Below are 17,838 nucleotides of genomic sequence, written 5' to 3'. Positions count from 1 at the left end.
GAACATTCTCAAATGGGAAAAAATTTACAGAATAACTTTCATGTCTATATCCCTGGTCTGTCTTCTGAGGGGTCATTTATAAGCCATGGTAAGCTGGAAAGCAGGTATTTACTTCCCTTCTTGAATTCTCCTACTAAGCACTTGCATCAGTAGTTGGTACCTCCATGAGACCCCATGAGTCAGAATGTGAGAGCCAGGCAGTCTCCATAGTCTCCATGCTTGTCTGCAGAACTTCAAGTCTCCAGGGAGTGATACAACCAGATCTGAACATGGCTGCATTGCTTAGCACTTCATTAACTGCATCTGAGTCAACTTGAGACTTTCTCCATATCAATTACTTTTAGGAGAAAGAGAATTTCTGAACATTTCTGAAATTATCAAGAAGAAAATTTTATATAATTATGAGAATCTTTAGTTTGCCATTGCCTGTGCTTACCAAGTCTAGTATCTTATGTTATGAATCTTTACATGAGCTTATAAATCATCAGTATTAATTAATTAGAGATAGAAAAATAGGCTGGTGTGTTTTTGAAACATCTTTACCAAAGGTGGCATTAAGTAAACTTAACTGTGACATTTGAAACTTTTCCCCCAAAGGAAAGAATGAAACAGTGAATACACAGGCACTAACTTACTAACTTGCACTCACCACTTAACTAACATTTGTCACTTTTTTCCCACTCCAGAGTCAGGTGTTCCGAGTCTACTCCTAAATGCAATCTCCTCTGTAACCACATCTGTGAAAAGCAACATGAATTTTACACACATAGGACCCAACAAATGTTTATGCTCATTGGCATGTCTGTTTACTCATTCCACTCCATTTCCATGGTTTCTTATAACACTGGTTCTTAAGTAATCAGGATAGTTGTTTAACAGAATGTCCTATCATTGAGATTTTTCTGATGTTTCATTATGACAAGAGGCAAATGATCATTTTTTTGTCAAAATGTACTGTAAAAGAATGGTTAGACAGTTCTCATAACCTTTCAGGCAGCACATGTTGTCAAGCTGTCCATTTATTAGTTATATTCCTGTTGGCCAGTTAGCTAGCATAGCATACTGACCCCAGGTCTCTCTAGAGTCAAAGTGCCACTTTCCTTTATGCAATTAAAAAGTTATCAGTAGAGGGATATTTTGCACCCATATGAATGAGCAGATTCCTAATGAGCCAGCAATAAAATCAATCACTAGTGATTACACTGAGGACAGAGCATTAATACTTTTCTAATTCTCCCATTTCTTCCACTGTCTAGGTATTTAGTTCAAGAGAGTTTAACTTATTGTGTGGAATAGGAGTTGTTTCCCTACAGCACTCTAACAGGAACCTGGGTGTTAGCCCTGGCAAAGCAAAGAGTTAGCAATAAGAAGAAAAAAAGTGATGACAATATGGAACCCTGGCTGAAATTAGGGTTTATTCTAGCATCTACACTTTCATTGTCCACATATGATTATTTAAAGTTTTAATTAGTTAAAAGTAAGACGTAAAATGTAGTTCCTCACTCATACTGACTATGAGTGCTCAGTGAGACATGTGGCCAGCAGGTGCTCTAACTGGACATTGCAGGTAGAGAATACTGCAGAAAGTTCTATTGTACAGTACTGACTTAGACTCTTGGGTTTCCCTATAACAAATTGTGAACATCATGAGCTAGTGGTCAAGTTAAGATGGTTCTAATTTCCTGAGTTCACCATAAAATGTTTTGAATGTAGTATTTAAGGCTCTGGAATTCTGGCCCAGCCACATGGACCTAATGCAAATGGATGAGTCCCATTGGTATTTATGTGCTCTGAGTGAAATGGATCAGTCTTAGCCATTATAAGTAGTTCTTTTAAAGTAGAATCAATTTAAAGGTTTTTTTGTTTGGTTTTTCAAAACAAGGTTTCTCTGTGTACCTTTGGAGGCTGTTCTGGCACTTGCTCTGTAGACCAGGATGGCCTGGAACTCACAGAGATCCGCCTGCCTCTGCCTCCGGAGTGCTGGAATTAAAGGCGTGTGCCACCAATGCCCAGCAAATGTAAAGCTTTGCTAGAACTCAGGAGTCAGAGGCAGGATGATTGCCACAAGTTCAGGGTATGGTATACATAGTAAATTCCAGGACAGCCAAGGCTATGTAGGCTACCCTATGCCCACAAACTAAAATGATTTTGTTAAAACATATTTTCTTTTTGTAGTAAACATTTAAGGACTGTAGCTAAACTTCTTCTGGCAGCTTAGATTACATTTGATTTGATTTTCCTTGTGATGGTACAGTGTTCTGCCTGTGCCTCCTTGTTCAACTGGGTTGATATACAGCACATTTGCTTCACCAGTACTGATGCAGAAGCCTTTTAAGAAGCAGACTTCTTTCACAGTCCTCAGTGCAAGAGAGGAGGGATTCTTAGTGGCAGATCTGAAGTGACATATTCTCAGTTACCCCATGTTCTTTAGCAGCCTGTCTGTGGTTTGGCTGAGGACAACATGTCACCTGCTCTTCTGAGAGGTACTGCACCTCTGAGTCTGCATCCAACAGCAGCTTACTTTGAGTAGATTTGTCTAGCTTCATAAGGTCTGATAGTATATTCTTGTCCATTGGCCTTATAAATGCTACCATAGATACCTTATAGAACACCATCTAGAGGATGTCTCATATGGAATTGATATTAAGAGGCTCTAAAAACAGATGAAGTTGAGTTCCGAATGCAATCTTGCCTCTAGCCACTTTCATACACCAGATTATCTGTGTGTCCTAAGGACCTTACGTGACTTTGGGGGGCAGTTTTTGGGTCACTGAAATAGATGGTTTTCATGTCAAAATATAGGTCTCTGAGATTTGGTGTTCAAACATTACTAGATAAGGTCTAGTTGCAAGATCCCAGATACCAGAATTCTTTGCCTGGAAATAGCCTCTAGCATAGAGCAAAGTCTCTCTAATTCAGTGCAAACAGCCCATGTGGTCCCAGGTTCACAGTGAAGAATCTGGTGTCAGGTCTAGTATAGGATTTTATCAAGTGTCCAGAACATTGCCTGGCCCTGGATGCAAACATGTATTGTGTATATGAATTCATCTTGTGGCTAAAAAACGTTGCCTCCAACACAAAATGAGGTAGCTGCTTCCTTTTATTCTGCTCCCTTCCCAGGGGCACATACATTGGCCAATGGTCAACAAGCTTGAGACAGGACAGAATAGAGGTTGGCTTTGAGAGGCTGGGTATATCTGTGGTATCATTTACCCCTTACTTACATGTAGTCTCTTTTTTCTAGAAAGATGCCAGGTGTTACAGGTGATGGGGAGGAAGAAGAAGAAGAAAAATAAGTATATACTTAGGGCTTTGTATGTCCAGTCCAGTGTCTGCTTGCTGGACTAGGACATTCTTGTACTGGACAGCAAAGCATCCCTCTTCATGCTTATAATGGCCTAATCTGCTGAAAGTTTGATGCTTCATTACATTTTTATGATGCTGTCCATATATTGAGATATTGGGAGAGTGAAAGGAGTACAGGATTTTCTTGGCATCTATTTCCTCTCCCATTGCTCCATGTTACCTGTCTCAGAATGAAGAAGATATGGATATAAACAATTAGCAGATACATGTAGCAATAGGTAGCATATGACAAAGCTAAGACAGCTGTCACAGTGCTTCTTGGGAATTTATTTGAAGTGGGTTTTGGCCACTTGATCTTTTTTTATTTTTCTCAAATGTGCATGTTCTCTCAAATGTGTGAGTTCTCTGCTCATCTTTGATAAAGACAATGTGGGGACACAGGAACTAAAATCATACTGGGACTCCGGTTAATGATGCTGGTCAAGAAAGCATTGTGATACTATTAACAAGGCAAGGCAGACGTTAGTGAGGATCACTATGACTGACATAGAGTCTACTGTGATATGATTTTGCAGTGTGAGGGAGCAATAGGGATTGATGGATGAAATTTGCCAAAAGTAAGTATCTGAAGTAAGGGGCCATAGAGATCAGATATCACTTGAGAGATGGCAGGGGCACCAGATATTAGGGGGTGGGATCAGATATCAAAGGTGGGAGTTCTGGCTAAACCAGCTTAATAAGATTAGTGGTAAAACTTGGTGATGCAAAGGGAAGAAGCCCAAAAGTTAGGTCCTACTTGGGAAGATGGTTCAAAAAAGCCTGACTCAAGATGGGGAAAAGGAGGGATTCTATCATCATTTATACTAAAGAAGCCAGAGGATGGGAGGCTTGGGAGCTGGCTTTCAGTGAAGTGTTTGCTGTGCAAGTACGAGGACCTGAGTTTGATCTCCAGAATGTATGACAAAAGCTCGATATGATGGTGCATGTTTATAATCCCAGCACTGGGGATATAGGAAGGTCTCTTGGGCTTGCTGAGCTGCCAGAATAACATATGTGCTGATTTCTAGGCCAATGAGAGTTCCAATATCAAAACACAGGCGGATGGGTTCTGAAGAATGACCTAAATTTGACATCTGGCCTACACACACATACAGGTTTGCACATGAACAAGCACACACACACAACAAGTTAGAAGAAATGTATTCATGTCACTGCCTCATTGGAATCACAAATAAGAGAGATGGAAAGATGGGATGATGGTAATAAAGAGGCTGTAATAAATGTTAATGGTAGGCACTTGGTGGCTATGCAGGAGCTTACTACAGATCCCCCCCCATGCTTCTTTGTATAGCTGACTGATTTCATAACAAAATATCGTGGGTGTCAAAGCAGGTCAGGGCAGAAGTGAGGAAGCAGCCAAGCAGAAGAGACCCATGGTTTAGTAGTGGGAACCGCTCGGTACAGGACGGCAGATGGAAAGCTGCCAGTATATTTCCCAGATGCTTTGCTAAGGGCAGGAGTACTTACAACATCTGACTCTTTTGGAGCTGCTGTGGTGTGGACCTGACTTCTGCATGATAGTCTTTCTCTCCTTGAAGCTAACCACTCCTGCTTTGGGAAGATAGGTACTGACTCAGACAGCAAGGCTGCCATGGACCAAGCTAATGCTTTCTGTTTTTTTTTTCCTTGTCTTCTTTCCCGGTGACTTTTAGAGTTGGTGTTGACCCAGATCAAGACCCGCCACCTAACAATGACAGCTTTCAAGTCTTACAAGGGGTAAGTCACAAGTTGCTGCATTCTGGGAAAGATATGAGTTGAAAATTGCTAAAATTGAGCATTTGCTCCATGCTCTGCATTGTATCTGGCTTCCCTCATTGTCATCTTGACAACAACCTATTAGGTTGCTGCTGTTGTAAACTTTGGTTTATAGGTAGGAAGCTGAAAATTGAGTCGTAAGTGAGTTACCTAAGGTCAGATAATGAGAAAGTGGTGCATTTTGTAAGTAAAACAAGCCAGGAACAGCTGGCTACCAGGATGAGGAGAGATTCCATCTAGATAGTTCCATACCAGTCAAAGCAACTCCATTCTCCAGGTTTCACATTGCCTCTCCCTCTGCACTCAAGCACCTCCAAAAAGAATTGGGTTGCTTTTGTGAAGCATTGCTTACTGTATGTCTCCTAAGACTTGCAGGCTGAAATACTAACAAGAGGCACAAGTCAACTTTGCTGGCAGTGTGGCCCCAGGAGTCCCCATGAAGTCTTGGGGCCTGTACTCAGGTGCATCCAGGTGCTTGCTGTTTACCCTAGAAAAGAACTTGAGGCTGAGTCAAAGCAAAGTTTGCAGGTTTGTTGAATGAGCAGAAGACAGAATGGGCTAGAAAGGAGTCAAATGTGAATGGCAGGAGATGAATACACCCAAGTGTCTTGGCAATAGCTGCATGTGTGATTTTGGGGTTTTTGAAGATGCTTCATCTGCAACTGAGTTTGGCTATTGAGGAGAGCGTGTATTTGGATACTTAGTTTTATTTTCCACAGAACTCTGTTCTTGGAATAGAAACTTCTTTGTAAATCTCACTGGCTTGCAGGTAGAGAGAGGAGTGTGGGTAGAGAGAAAGTTACCATCAAAGAATCCTTATACATTGGCCAAAAAGGGATTAGGCCTAATACACCAATAATAAGTAATGACACAGTTTGTTTAGCCAGTAGTTTTTCTTATTCTTTTAAAAATATTTTTATTTAAATTCTTTAATTACTACTCATATTTACATATCCATCCCCCCATTCCCTCGTCCTCCCATCCTCCCATGTTCCCTACCCCAACCTCCCCCCACCCCCCTCAACCGACCTCCCAACTCCTCTCCAGGGTTAGTGAGGCCTCCCACCAGGGACATTGAAAGTCTGTCATATTGTTTGGGGGAAGGCCTAGGCCCTCCTTGCTGTATCTGGACTGCAATAGTATCCCTCCATAAGGAATGGGCTCCCAAAGTCCATTTGTGCTCTAGAGATAAAGACTGGCTACAGTGTTAGAGGTCCTATAGACTGTCTTGGTCTCCTAGTTGGCACCCACATTCAGAGGGCTTAGTTTGGTCCAATGCTGTTTCCCCAGATTTTTGATTAAGGGTCTCCATGATATCAGTAGGCCAGGTTCACTGTTTCTGCAGATCTCTCCAGCCCCGTCTTGGCTCCTTTGCTCATTCCTCCTCCCTCTCCACAACTGAATTCCAGTAGTATGGGTCAGTGCTTAACTGTGGGTGTCTGTTTCTGTTTCAAACAGCAACAGAATGAAGGCTCTCCTTCCTCTCCTTGCCCCCGGGCTCCCACTTTGGTCAGGGGTTCTTGTCCCCATCCCCTTCTTCGAGGGACTATGCAATCTTCTCTTGGGGTTCTCCTTGTTTCCTAGCTCCTCTGGCAGTGTGGATTGTAGACTAGTGATTCTTTGCTCTATGTCTAAAAATCAAAAATGAGTGAGTACATACCATGTTTATCTCTTTTTTTTGTGATTGGGTTATCTCACTCAGGATGGTATCTTTTAGTTCCATCCATTTGCCTGCAAATTTCAAGATTCCATTGCTTTTTTTCTGCTGAGTAGTACTCCATTGTGTAAATATACTACATTTTCTCTATCCATTCTTCAGTTGAGGGGCATCTAGGTTGCTTCCAAGTTCTGGTTATTACAAATAATGCTTCTATAAACATAGTTAAACAGATGTCCTTGTTGTATGAATGTGCTTCTTTTGGGTATATGCCTAAGAGTGGAATTTATGGATGTTGTGGTAGACTGATTCCCATTTTCCTGAGAAACTGCTATACTGATTTCCAAAGTGGTTGTATAAGTTTGCACTCCCACCAGAAATGGAAGAGAGTTTCTCTTTCTCCACATCCTCTCCAGCATAGATTGTCATTAGTGTTATTGATTTTATTCATTCTGACAGGAGTAAGCTGGTATCTCAGAGTGGATTTGAGTTGCATTTCCCTGATGGCTAAGGATGTTGAGCACTTTCTTAAGTGTCTTTCAGACATTTTGGATTCCTCTGTTGAGAATTCTCTGTTTAGTTCTGCACTCCAACTTTTAATTGCATTGTTTGGTGTTTTGGTGGCTAGCTTCTTGAGTTCATTGTATATTTTGGTGATCAGCCCTCTGTCAGATGTGGGGTTGGTGAATTTCTTTTCCCATTCTGTGGGCTGTCGTTTTATCTTGCTGACTGTGTCCTTTCGTTACAGAAGCTTCTCAGTTTCAGGAGGTCCCATTTATTAATTGTCGATCTCAATGTTTGTGCTACTGGTGTTATGTTCAGAAAGTGGTCTCCTGTACCAATTTGTTCAAGGGTAGGTACCACTTACCTTCTCTTCTAGGAGGTTCAGTGTGGCTGAATTTATGTTGAGATCTTTGATCCATTTGGACTTAAGTTTTGTGCATGGTGATAAATATGGATCTAACTGCAATCTTCTGCATGTCCGAATCCAGTTGTGCCAATACCATTTGTTGAAGATGCTTTCTTTTCTCCATTGTATAATTTTAGCTTCTTTGTCAAAAATCAGATGTTCGTAGGTGTGTGGGTTAATATCAGGTTTTCAATTCGATTCCATTGGTCTACCTCTCTATTTTTGTGCCAATACCAAGCTGTTTTCAGGACTATGGCTCTATAATAGAGCTTGAAGTCAGGGATGGTGATGCCTCCAGAAGTTCCTTTATTGTACAGGGTTGTTTTGGCTATCCTGGGTTTTTTGTTTTTCCATATGAAGTTGAGTACTGTTCTTTCAAGGTCTGTGAAGAATTGTGTTGGGATTTTGATGGGAATTGCATTGAATCTGTAGATTGTTTTTTGGCAAGATTGCCATTTTTACTATGTTGATCCTACCTATCCAAGAGCATGGAAGACTTTCCATTTTCTGGTATATTCTTTAATTTCTTTCTTTAAAGACTCAAAGTTCTTACTATACAGGTCTTTCTCATTTTTGGTTAGTGTTACCCCAAGATATTTTATGCTGTTAGTTGCTATTGTAAAGGATGATGTTTCTCTGACTTCTTTTTCAGCATATTTATCTTCTGTATATAGTAGGGCTGCTGATTTTTTTCAGTTAATCTTGTATACTGCCACTTTGATGAAGGTGTTTATCAGCTGTAGTAGTTCCCTGGTAGAGTTTTTTGGGTCACGTATGTAAACTATCATATATCATCTGCAAATAGTGAAAGTTTGACTTTTTCCTTTCCAATTTGTATCCCGTTGATCTCCTTTTGTTGTCTTATTGCTCTAGCTAGAACTTCAAGGACAATACTGAAGAGATATGGAGAGAGTGGACAGCCTTATCTTGTTCCTGATTTTAGAGGAATCACCTTGAGTTTCTCTCCATGTAGTTTGATGTTGGCTGTTGGTTTGGTGTATATTGCCTTTATCATTAGATATGTTTCTGTTATTCTTGATCTCTCCAAGACCTTTATCATGATGGGATGTTGGATTTTGTCAAAGGCTTTTTCAGCATCTAGTGAGATGATCATGTGGTGTTTCTTTTTCAGTTTGTTTATATGGTGGATTACATTGATGGATTTTTATATGTTGAACCATCCATGCATTCTTGTAATAAAGCCAACTTGATCATTGTGGATGATTTCTCTGATGAGCTTTTGGATTTGATTTGCCAGTATTTTGTTGAATTTTTTGCATCGATGTTCATGAGGGATATTGGTGTGTAATTATCTTTTTTCGTTTTGTCTTTGTGTGGCTTGGGTACCAAAGTAATTGTAGTCTCATAGAAAGAGCTTGGCAATATCCCTTCTGCTGCTATTATGTGGAATAATTTGAGGAGTACTGGTATTAGCTCTTCTTTGAATTTCTGGTAGAATTCTGCACTGAAACCATCTGATCCTGGGCTTTTTTTGGTTGGCAGATTTTTGATGACTGCTTCTATTTCATTAGGGGTTATAGGTCTGTTTAAATTGCTTATCTGTCCTTGATTTAATTTTGGTAAGTGATACCTATTCAAAAAATTGTCCATTTCCTTTAGATTTTCTAATTTTTGGAGTACAGGTTTTCAAAGTATGACCTGATGATTCTCTGGATTTCCTCAGTGTCCTTTATTATGTCCCCCTTTTCATTTCTGATTTTGTTAATTAGCATGCTCTCTCTCTGCCTTTTGGTTTGGATAAGGTTTGTCTATCTTGTTGATTTTCCCAAAGAACCAACTCTTTGTTTCATTGAGTCTTTGTAGTGTTTTCCTAGTTTCTACTTTATTGATTTTAGCCCTCAGTTTGATTATTTCTTGGCATCTACTCCTCTGGGGAGAGTTTATTTCCTTTTGTTCTAGAGCTTTCAGTTGTGCTGTTAATTTTCTAGTGTGACTGTTCTCCAGTTTCTTCATGTGGGCATTTAGTGCTATGAACTTTCTTCTTAGCACTGCTTTCAAAGTGTCCCATAGATTTGGGTATGTTGTGTTTTCATTCTCATTAAATTCTAAGAAGTCTTTAATTTCTTTTTATATTTCTTCCTTGACCCAGGAATGGTGCAATTGTGCATTATTCAATTTCATGAGTTTGTAGGGTTTTTGCAATTTGTGTTGTTGTTAAATTCTAACTTTAAAGCATGATGGTCTGATAAAATACAGGGGGTTATTCCATTTTTTTGTGTGTCTGTGTATGTTTGCTAGGTTTCCGAGTATGTGGTCAATTTTAGAGAAGGTTTCATGTGGGCCTGAGAAGAAGGTATATTCTTTTGTGTTTGGATTGAATGTTCTATAGACATCTGTTAAACCCAATTGGGTCATAACATGTTAGTTCTTTTGTTTCTCTGTTAAGTTTCTGTCTGGAGGTCCTATCTAGTGGTGAGAGTGGGGTGTTGAAGTCTCCTACTATAAGTGTGTGAGGTTTTATGTGTGATTTGAGCTTTAGTAATGTTTCTTTTACAAATGTGGTTGCCTTTGTATTTGGGGCATAGATGTTCAGGATTGAGACTTCATCTTGATGGACTTTTCCTGTGATAAGTATAAAATGCCCTTCTTCATCTCTTTTGATTGATTTTAGTTTGAAGTCTATTTTGTTAGATACTAGGATTGCTATACCAGCTTGTTTCTTGGGTCCATTTAGTTGGAAAATCTTTTCCCAACCCTTTACTCTGAGTTACTGTCTGTCTTTGAAGTTGAGATGTGTTTCTTGTATGCAGCAGAAGCATGATTCTGTCTTTGTATCCATTCTGTTAGCCTGTATCTTTTTATAGGCAATTTAAGATCATTGATATTGAGGGATATTAATGAGCATTGATTGTTGATTCTTGTTTGTGTTGGATTTGTTGTTGGTTTATTGTGTGTGAATTTCCCCACTTTTTGGTGTTTGGTAAAGTGGGATTATCTATTGCCTATGGTTTTTTGAGCGTAGTTATCTTCTTTTCATTGTAGTTTTCCTTCCAGTAATTTCTGTAGGGCTGGATTTGTGGATATGTATTGCTTAAATCTGGTTTTGTCTTGGAATATCTTGTTTTCTCCATTTATAGTAATTGAAAGCTTTGCTGGACACAGTAGTCTGGGCTGGCATCCATGTTCCTTTAGCATTTGTAGGACATCTATCCATGTTCTTCTGGCTTTCAAAGTTTCCATTGAGAAGTCATGTGTAATTCGTATAGGTCTGCCTTTACATGTTACTTGGCCTCTTTCTTTTGCTGCTCCTAATATTTTTTCTTTATTCCATAAGTTTGTTGTTGTGTCAAGGGGACTTCTTTTTGTGGTCCAATCTATTTGGTGGTCTCTAAGCTTCTTGTACTTTCATAGGCATGTCCTTCTGTAGGTTGGGGAAGTTTTCTTCTATGATTTTGTTGAATATGTTTTCTGTACCTTTGAACTGAATTTCTTCACCTTCTTCTAAACCTATTATTCTTAGGTTTGGTCTTTTCATGGTGTCCCGCATTTCCTGGATATTTTGTGAAAGGGATTTGTTGGACTTGAGATTTTCTTGGTTGATGACTGTATATCCTCTAGAGAGTCTTCAACAACTGAAATTCTCTCTTCCATCTCTTGTATTCTATTGGTTATGCTTATTACATCAGAGGTTCCTGATCATTTATCCAGCCTTTCTATTTCCAGCATCCCCTCATTCTGTGTTTTCTTTATTGTTTCCAATTCTGCTTTCAAACCGTGAACTGTTTGAATTGTTTCCTTCACTTGTTTGGTTGTTTTTTTCTTGGCTTTCTTTAGATTCTTTAAGAGATTTGTTTATTTCTTGAATTTTTTGGTTTGGCTTTCCTCTATTTCATGTAATTTTTTGCTTTTTTTCCTTCTATTTCTTTAAGTTATTTTCTTGTTTCCTCTTTAATGGTCTCTATCATATTCATAAAATAAATTTTAAGGTCCATCTCTTCTTCAGCCTCTTCATTGGGCTTTTCAGTTCTTGCTGGTGTGGAGTCCCTAGATTCTGGTGGCGTCATATTGGTCTTTCTGTTGTTGAGTGTTTTCTTACTCTGTCGTCTTCCCATCCCTTCTTCCAGTAGGTGCAGGTGGGGTCTCTCGCTGTCTCAGGCAGCAGGTGGAGGGCAGAGGGCCGAGGTGGGACAAGGGTGAGATTCATCTAGACTCAGGGTGGGCCTTTTGGTCTGGGCAGGTCTACTCATGTCCAGAGGGATGCTCAGTAAGAAGCCAGCAGGGGGTGATGGGGGAGGTCTCGAGCAGAGCAGTGCCCAGACTCACTCAGGCGGCAGGCAGGGGGGGGGAGCATTTCTTTTTAAGCCAGTATTTTTTTTAAAGATTTTATTTACTTATTATGTATACAACATTCTGCCTCCATGTATGCCTGCATGCCAGAAGAGGGCACAAGATTTCATTACCGATGGTTGAGCCATCATGTGGTTGCTGGGAATTGAACTCAGGACCTCTGGAAGAGCAGCAAGGGCTCTTAACCTCTGAGCATCTCTCCAGCCCAGAAATGACACAGTTTTAACAATTCAATGTGTAATATGTCCCAGGTGGCATGGGCAACTACATAGAATTCCTGGGTGCCAATGAGTGAGAAAGCAGAAATCAGAATTGGAAAATTAAAGGGTCTCTTTCCCCTCTCACATCCCCTCTGCTTACTAATTAGCTGTCTTGCCATGCTAACACTGCATTTGTGGTTAGACTTAGTGATGAACTTGCTGTCAATTTTCCCTGGAAATATTTGGGAAGTAATAGTGTTATTAGTTAGTTCTGGCATTTCATACTGCAGTGAGGCTAAAGCAGCCTTTTCTCCAGGTAGGATGAATGACTTGACACCCTGGACAGATCAGCTCTGTGTTGCTGGCAGCTCCAAGATGACATTGATAGGGCTAACAGTGACTTTTGCTGCTTTCTTATGGCATCTGTTTTGCCTGCCTGGGACTGGGTATGTCACTGATTCCCTTGACCTCCTCCTCCCAAGTTTTACATTAAGTCATGCTGGCCTTTTGAAAACATTCAAAATTAATGTCAGGATGGAAAAAATAGGCAGACTTCCAGTGTGGTTCCCCAAGTACCCTGCTACAACTCATTCCCCGCACAAAAAGGGCTTCCTACACATCTTCGTCACTGGCTTTCTTGCTCCAAGGAACCACAAACAGCATGCTCTGGAGCATTAAATGACCTTGAGCAACCAGAGCAATCAGTGGGCCTCCCATGTAGATGAAACCTAGGTTCTTGTGGTTGTCCTGATATACCTTCAATGCTTGGTGATGTCATGGAAGTTGAACTAGAGGTGGGGGAAATCCAGATATTTGTCCTCTTCTAGAAAGGGCAGTTCTCTTGACCTTGTTTTTTAAATGGTCATCTACAGGTAAAGACAGTAATGAGATACAGGAAGGAAAATCATTTTTCTACAATAAAGACAGTTTCCTTACTAGTTTTAGAAACCAGTTTCCTTACAAGTTCTAGAAACAAAGAGAAGAATGCAATGAATCAATGAAACAGAGTTGGTTCTTTGAAAAAATCATCAAGACAGACGAACCTTTATCCAAACTAACTAAAAGGTAGAAAGAGACTATCCAAATTAACAAAATTAGAAACTAGAAGAGGCATATAACAACAGAAACTGAGGCAATCCAGAGCATCATTAGGTCATATTTCAAAACCTATACTCCACAAAATTGAAAAAATTAAAAGAAATGGACAAATTCCTTGATAGATACCACTTACCATAATTAAATCAAGATCAGATAACCAATTTAAGTAGATGTATAACCCCTAAAGAAATAGATGCAGTCATTAAAAGTCTTCCAGCCAAAAAAAAAGCCCAGGGCCAGATGGTTTTAGCACAGAATTCTAGGAGACTTTCAAAGAAGAGCTAATACCAGTATTCCTCAAGTTATTCCACAAATAGAAACAGAAAGAACATTGCCAAATTCTTTTTATGAGACCACAGTTACCCTGATATCTCAACCACACAAAGACTCAACAAGGAGAATTACAGACCAATTTCCCTTATAAACAGTGGTGTACAAATACTCAAAAAAAATATACTCACAAACTGAATCAAAGAACACATCATAAAGATCATCCACCATGATCAAGTAGGCTTCATCCCGGAGATGCAGGGATGGTCAGCATATGAAAATCTGTCAATGTAATCCACTATATAAACCAACTGAAAGAAAAAAAAAACATGAAACTTCTGGTATGATTGAGCATCCTTTGGGTATAAGCCCAAAGGTGGTAGCTTGGTCCTTTTGTGGGACTCCTAACAATGGGAACAGAGGCAGTCTCCAAATCTTTTACTGGCTTTTGGGACCCTACTCCTCATACTATGTCATCTTGCATAGCCTTAATACATGGAGTGGTGCTTGGTCTTACTGCAACTTGATGCCATGTTTTGTTGATATACATGGGAGATCTGCCCTTTCCTAAACAAAAAATGGAGAAGTGGATTGAGGGGTGGGAACAGGGGAGGGGTGGGGTAGGGACTTGGAGGAGAGGAGAGAGGAGAAACTGTGGCTGGGATGTAAAATAAACGAATAAATAAATTTATAAAACAACAACGACAACAAACCCCACATGATCATTTCATTAGGTGCTGGAAAAGCCTTTAACAAAATCCAATACTCCTTCGTAATAAAATTCTTGAAGAGATCAGGGATTCAAGGAACGTACCTAAACATAATAAAGGCAATATATAGTTATCTGATTTCCAGCACCAAATAAAATGGAAAGAAACTCAAAGCAATTTCACTAAAATAAAGACAAAAACAAAACCAGGCTGTCCATTCTCTCCATAGCTATTCAACATAGTACTGGAAGTTCTAGATAGAGCAATAAGACAATTAAAAAGATCAAGGGGAAACAAATTGGAAAAGAAGAAAAAGTATCACTATTCACAGTTGATATGGTAGTATAAAAAAGGGACCCCAAAAATTCTACCAGGGAACTCCTACAGCTGATAAACACCTTTAGTGAAAGTGGCAGGATATAAGATTTACTCAAAAAAGTAGTCCTACTATATACAAATGATGAATGGTCTGAGAAAGAAATCAGGGAAACAACACCCTTCACACTATCCACAAATAATGTAAAATATCTTGGGGTAACTCTAACCAAACAAGTGAAAGACCTGAATGGCAAAAACTTTAAGTCCCCAAATAAAGAAACTAAAGAAGATATCAGAAAATGGAAAGTCTCCCATAATCTTGGATAGGTAGGATTATTGTAGTAAAAATGAACATCTTACCAAAAGCAATTTACAGATTCTATGCAGTCCCCACCAAAATCCCAACACAATTCTTCACAGACCTTGAAATAACAATACCCAACTTCCTATAAGAAAATACAGGATGTCTAAAACAATCATGTACAATAAAAGAACTGTGAGAGGTGTTATGATCCCTGATTTCAAGATCCACTATAGAGCTATAGTAATAAGAAACAGATGGTATTGGCATAAAAACAGATAGACAGGTGGATCAGTGGATTTGAATTGAAGACAATGATGTAAATACACATACCTTGGACACCTGATTTTCAACAGAGACGCCAAATTTATAAAATGGAAAAAAGAAAACATCTTCAACAAATGGTGGTATCTAACTGGATGCTGGCATGTAAAAGAATGCAAATAGATCCATATCTATCAACCTGTACAAAACTCAAGTCCAAGTGAATCAAAGACCTCAACATAAATCCAGATACACTGAACTTAATAGAAGGAAAGCAGGATTAGCCTTGAACACATTGGCACAGGAGACAACTTCCTAAATAGAACACCAGTAGTGCAGACACTAAGATTGAAAATTAATAAATGGAACCTCATGAAACTGAAGAGCTTCTGAAAGGCAAAGGACATTGCCAAAAGGACAAACTAGCTTACAGAATGGGATGAGATCTTCATCAACCCCATGTTTGACAGAGAGCTAATCTCCAAAATATATAAAAAACATAAGAAACCAGACATCAACAAACCAAAGAACACAACTAAAAAAATGGGGCACAGATCTAAACAGAATTCTCAGCAGAGGAATCTCAAATGGCTGAAAAATTCCCAAAGAAATGTTCAACATCCTTAGCCATCAGGGAAATGCAAATCAAAGTGACTCTGAGATACCACCTTATACCTGCCAGAATGGCTAAAATCAAAAACACAAGTGACAGCTCATGCTGGAGAGGATGTGGAGCAAGGGGGACACTCCTCAATTGCTGGGTGGGAGTGCAAGGTTGTACAGCCCCTTTGGAAATCAGTATGGTGGTTTCTCAGAAAATTGGGAATCAATTTACCTCAAGAACCAACTATACCAATCTTGGGTATATACCTAAAGGATTCCCAGTCATAACCCAAATATATTTGCTCAGCTATGTTCATAGTAGATTTATTTGTAATAGCCAGAACCTGGAAGCAACTGAGATGTCCCTCAACCAAAGAATGGATAAAGAAAATGTGGTACATTTATTTACATGATTACTGATTACAGTATTACTCAGCTGTTAAAAACAGTGACATCAGGAAATGTGCAGGCAAATGGATGGAACCAGAAAAATCCTGAGTGAGGTAACCCAGACCCAGAAAGACAAACATGTACTTACTTACCAGTGAGTACAAACACATTTGCACTTATACTTGGATATTAGTTATAAAGGAAAGGATAGCCATGCTATAAATCCATAGACTCAGAGAGGTTAGGTAACAAGGAGGGCTGGGGGGGTGCCTTTATCCCCCTGGGAAGGAGAAATAGATTTTTTGGGTAGACTTGGGGGTGGGTGGGGATGGAACATGGAGAATCAGGTTAGGGGATAGAGGGGGAGATTACTGAAAGACTGGAAATGGGGAAGCATTTCTAGGTGAGGTAGAAACCTGGTGCAAGGGAAACTCCCAGGAATTCCCAAGGATGACCCCAGCTAAGACTCCTAGCAATGGTGGATGAGTAGCCTAAACTGGCCACTTTCTTATGACTAGTCAAGACTACCATTGGAGGGATTGGGACACCAAACCCAGCCACATAACCTTCCACCTACAGTCTGTTGGGCCTGGCCTATGAGATGTGCTGGAGTAAGGGTGACACAGAGATTGTGGGAGTGGTCAACCAATGACTGGTCCAGCCTGAGAACTATGCCACAAGAGTGAGCCCACTCCTGGCACTGCATGAAGGGCCAGGACCCAGAGGCTGGATGACCCAGAGACCTAGGATAGAGCTAAACACCACAGGAGAAAAATGTCAACAATATCCTGCTATACTCATAGACTGTTACCTACCCCAACTGTCATCAGAGAGGCCTCATCCAGCAACTGATGGAAACAGATGCGGAGACCCACAGCCAAACTTTAGGCAGAGGTCAGGGAATCCTGCTGAAGAGAGGGAGGAAAGATTGTAGGAGCCAGAGAGGTCAAGGACATCACAAGAAAACCCACGGAAACAACTAACCTAGGCTCAAGGGAGCTCACAGAAACTGAACTGACAATCCGGGAGTCTGCATGGGACTGACCTAGACACTGCGTATATGTTCTAGTTGTGTAGCTTGGTCTTCTTGTGGAACTCCCAACAATGCAAGCAGGGGCTATCTCTGACTCTTCTGCTGGATTTTGGGACCCTGTTCATACTGCATTGCCTTGCTCAACCTTAATACATGGGGAGGTGCTTAGTCTCACTGCATCTTGATGTGCCATGTTTTGTTGATACTCATGGGAGACCTGCCCTTTCCTAAACAGAAGTGAAGGAGGAGTGGTTGCAGGTGGGGGCAAAGGGGAGGTGTGGTGAGGGATAGGGAAGAGAGGACTAAAGGGAAACTACAGTTGGTTTTTAAAAAATAAAAAAAACAACAAACCAAAGCAATAAAGACAGTTTTCCTTACTGTTTGCAGAAGCCCAAGCTGTAAAGAATGTCACAGTTACAAGCTACCATTAGCTCATGTGGGAGACAGGAAGGAGCAGTTGGCTGAAACTTTTGGCTCTGTGAAGGAAACATATGAATATTGTGGGCAGACTCCAACTTTGTGTTTTTGGCAAGTTGGACTCATCAGAACAAAAACAAGACCTGAAAACATAGTTGTTTTGTTTCTCTAGAGGTCTTGGCGACTTTGCAACCAAAACAAAAACAAGCTCAGCTGGAAGCAAGCTGCTTGCCCACAG

The 17,838-nt window shown here is 40.1% G+C and overlaps 1 protein-coding gene across 1 annotated transcript in view; it reads left to right on the top strand.

Annotated features, from left to right (window-relative positions):
* Nucleotides 1-17,838, top strand: part of Slc9a7 (solute carrier family 9 member A7) — a 146,551-nt gene that overhangs the window by 109,786 nt on the left and 18,927 nt on the right. Inside the window, exon 14 of the mRNA XM_027432318.2 lies at nucleotides 5,019-5,082. Coding sequence (XP_027288119.1) covers nucleotides 5,019-5,082 — 64 coding nt within the window. The remainder of the gene's footprint in view (nucleotides 1-5,018; nucleotides 5,083-17,838) is intronic.

Source organism: Cricetulus griseus, chromosome X (genome assembly GCF_003668045.3).
Source record: "Cricetulus griseus strain 17A/GY chromosome X, alternate assembly CriGri-PICRH-1.0, whole genome shotgun sequence".
Lineage (NCBI taxonomy): Eukaryota > Metazoa > Chordata > Mammalia > Rodentia > Cricetidae > Cricetulus > Cricetulus griseus.
The sequence above is the reverse complement of the archived record's forward strand: the minus strand, read 5'-3'. Positions and strand labels throughout refer to the sequence as shown.